General features: G+C 45.2%; 1 protein-coding gene across 1 annotated transcript; it reads right to left on the bottom strand.

Moving 5' to 3' along the window:
- Positions 1-208: 208 nt before the first annotated feature.
- Positions 209-1,955, bottom strand: mc4r (melanocortin 4 receptor). The gene has a single exon (XM_005730410.1). The coding sequence runs from the start codon at positions 1,510-1,512 to the stop codon at positions 529-531; it is 984 nt and encodes a 327-aa protein (XP_005730467.1). The 5' UTR covers positions 1,513-1,955; the 3' UTR covers positions 209-528.
- Positions 1,956-2,543: the final 588 nt, after the last annotated feature.

The following is a 2,543-nucleotide window of genomic DNA, read 5'->3' as shown; positions in this document are numbered from 1 at the left end:
TGCATATATATATATATGCTTTCAATATGCACTGTATACGTTTTGAGGAGAATGGCACTCCCAAACCTGGAGGTAGTCTGTATATACTCTGTTAGATGTGCCATATATAATTAATTTACTGTGGCATTTATGTTCTATGCTGCCACAATACTTCAGTGTCATAATCCTGCACATACAAAGTTAATAACAACAAGCAATATGTTAGCTCTCTTGACCGCAGAAGGTAAATAGAAAATATTTTCCGAGTGATAAAGAGAAGCAATCTGCAATTGCTGGTCACTTCAAACTTGAAATTGCACTTATGAATGGCATTCACTACAAAACAAATTAGCACTTGTCTGAAGAGCAATGTGCTATATTACAAGATGTTTGTAAACCTACCTCTTCAGCAACCTGAAACCAAAGATGGGTGCCCAAATAAATCATTTACCGGCAACATGTGAGATATCATACTCTCAGAGTCCATGTTGGCCAGGTTTCGATTTAAATTGCAGGCTGTGGGTTCACAGCGGACCCTTTACAGGCAGCTCACACATACAGCAGAGCATGCGAGCAGCAGAAAATCTCTTTGAAGGTTTTTCTCATCTCTTGGCTGCGAAAAGCATAGATGATGGGGTCAATGACAGAGTTGCACATGATGAGGATGAGGTACATGTTGAAATGGGACATGAAGCAGGTGCAGTAGGGGTTCCTGGGGCAGCTGATCATAAGGATGAGGTGGAGGAAAAAGGGCGCCCAGCATACCACAAATACCCCAAGGAGAATGGTGAGGGTGATGGCCCCCTTCATGTTGGCACGCTGCTGGATGGGAGCGTTGCCCGGTAGGGCTGCGATCCGCTTCATGTGCAGGCGAGCCAACAGGAACATGTGGACATAGAGTGATGCCATGAGCACCAGCATGGTGAAGAACATGGTGATGAGGCAGATGAGTACAGTGGTGCTTTCCGAGTAGATGATGAACAAGATGCCGGAAATGGTGCAGCACGTCCAGATGCTGCTGATGACCAGCATTGCACGACGCAGGGTGACAATGTTGTGGTATCGCAGGGCATAGAAGATGGTGATATAGCGGTCGATGGCGATTGCTAGCAAACTGCAGATGGATGCCAACAGAGAGCTACAGATCATAGAGTCAAACACATTGTCCATGCTTTTAATCAGTGTGACAGGAATGGTCAGGCTGCCTCCATTGATGAGTGCTATAACAATAGTCTCTGAGGCATTAGAGACACTGACGAGCATGTCAGCAACTGCAAGGCTACAGATGAAAAAGTACATAGGTGAATGAAGGTTCTTGTTTTTGATTATAGCAGCAACAACCAGGATGTTCTCCAGCAAACTGATGATGCCCAGAGTCAGGAAAACCTCAGTGGAAATAAGCAGCTGCTCATAACATCCAGAAGATGAGTCTTTTTCCTCTCCTGATAAGTCTTTGTTAAATGGCAAATTGCCTGAGGTTTGGCTTCTGTTGTGGTAGCCTTGGATCAGTCCATGGTATTCTGTGGCATTCATAATGGCTTCTTTTAAATTCCCTTCTCCTTGGGTTATTTCTCCGTTGTTAAGTGTCCAGCTATGTTGTCCGTTTTAAAGTCTCAGTGTGTGTGGCTTTGGATCATCCTCATTATCTGGAGGACAACGTCTGCGCCCCCGAAAAGAAGAAAAAAAAGAGTAAAAAAAACTCTTAGCCAGTGCTCCTTCTTCCCTTTTCCACCCTTCTGGCGTTCCAAGAGGCAATTTTCTTCAAAGGTTTGCTGCAGTTATTGTTCTCAACAAAAGACAGTCCCACAGCTCTCCTCTCATCTCTCCACTCTGGAGGGAAACAGTGTAGTGAGAAGTTAAAGTAAGAAGATGTAAGGCAGATAAGTGAAGCAGAAAGCAGCTATAAAAGCAAACGTGTGTGAGACTAATCAACAGTGAGCGGGAACATTAGAGGCAGAGTGCAGCAGCTCGCTGCACAACTGCAGGCAGATCTTCACTACTGTGGTCTCACTCGCTCCTATTATATTGAACACACACACACACACACACACACACACCAACCCCTTACCCTCCTGGCTGCCTTCTGTCCTATCCGCTTGCTGATAAAGTGGGAGGAGGAGCAAAGTTTGGGCTGACGCATGAATGTAGATTTTAAAATGAATCAGACCCAATGCAACACATGAGAAGACTTTCACAGTGTTTTCGAATCTCAGGGGATGTTAAAACATTTCAGTGAAATCTAATTCAACAGTATCGGTTTTCATATGATAATGAAAACATTAAACACCATGAATTAATGGTGTTTAAAAAAAACATCGGACAGCAGCACCAGCCCAAGCCTCATAGTGCAGGAATATGAAGTGAGGCGCACACTGAGGGCGGTGAACCCCAGGAAGGCCGCCGGACCAGATGGGGTAACCGCAAGGGTCCTTAAAGAGTGTGCAGACCAGCTGGCTGGGGTCTTCACTAAGATCTTCAACACTTCACTGTCCCAGTCCTGCATCCCGCCGTGCCTAAAGTCAGCCACAATTGTCCCACTGCCAAAGCGTACTAACATTAGCAGC

Source organism: Pundamilia nyererei, unplaced genomic scaffold, assembly GCF_000239375.1.
Source record: "Pundamilia nyererei isolate P.nyererei 1_Seehausen unplaced genomic scaffold, PunNye1.0 scaffold00037, whole genome shotgun sequence".
Lineage (NCBI taxonomy): Eukaryota > Metazoa > Chordata > Actinopteri > Cichliformes > Cichlidae > Pundamilia > Pundamilia nyererei.
The sequence above is the reverse complement of the archived record's forward strand: the minus strand, read 5'-3'. Positions and strand labels throughout refer to the sequence as shown.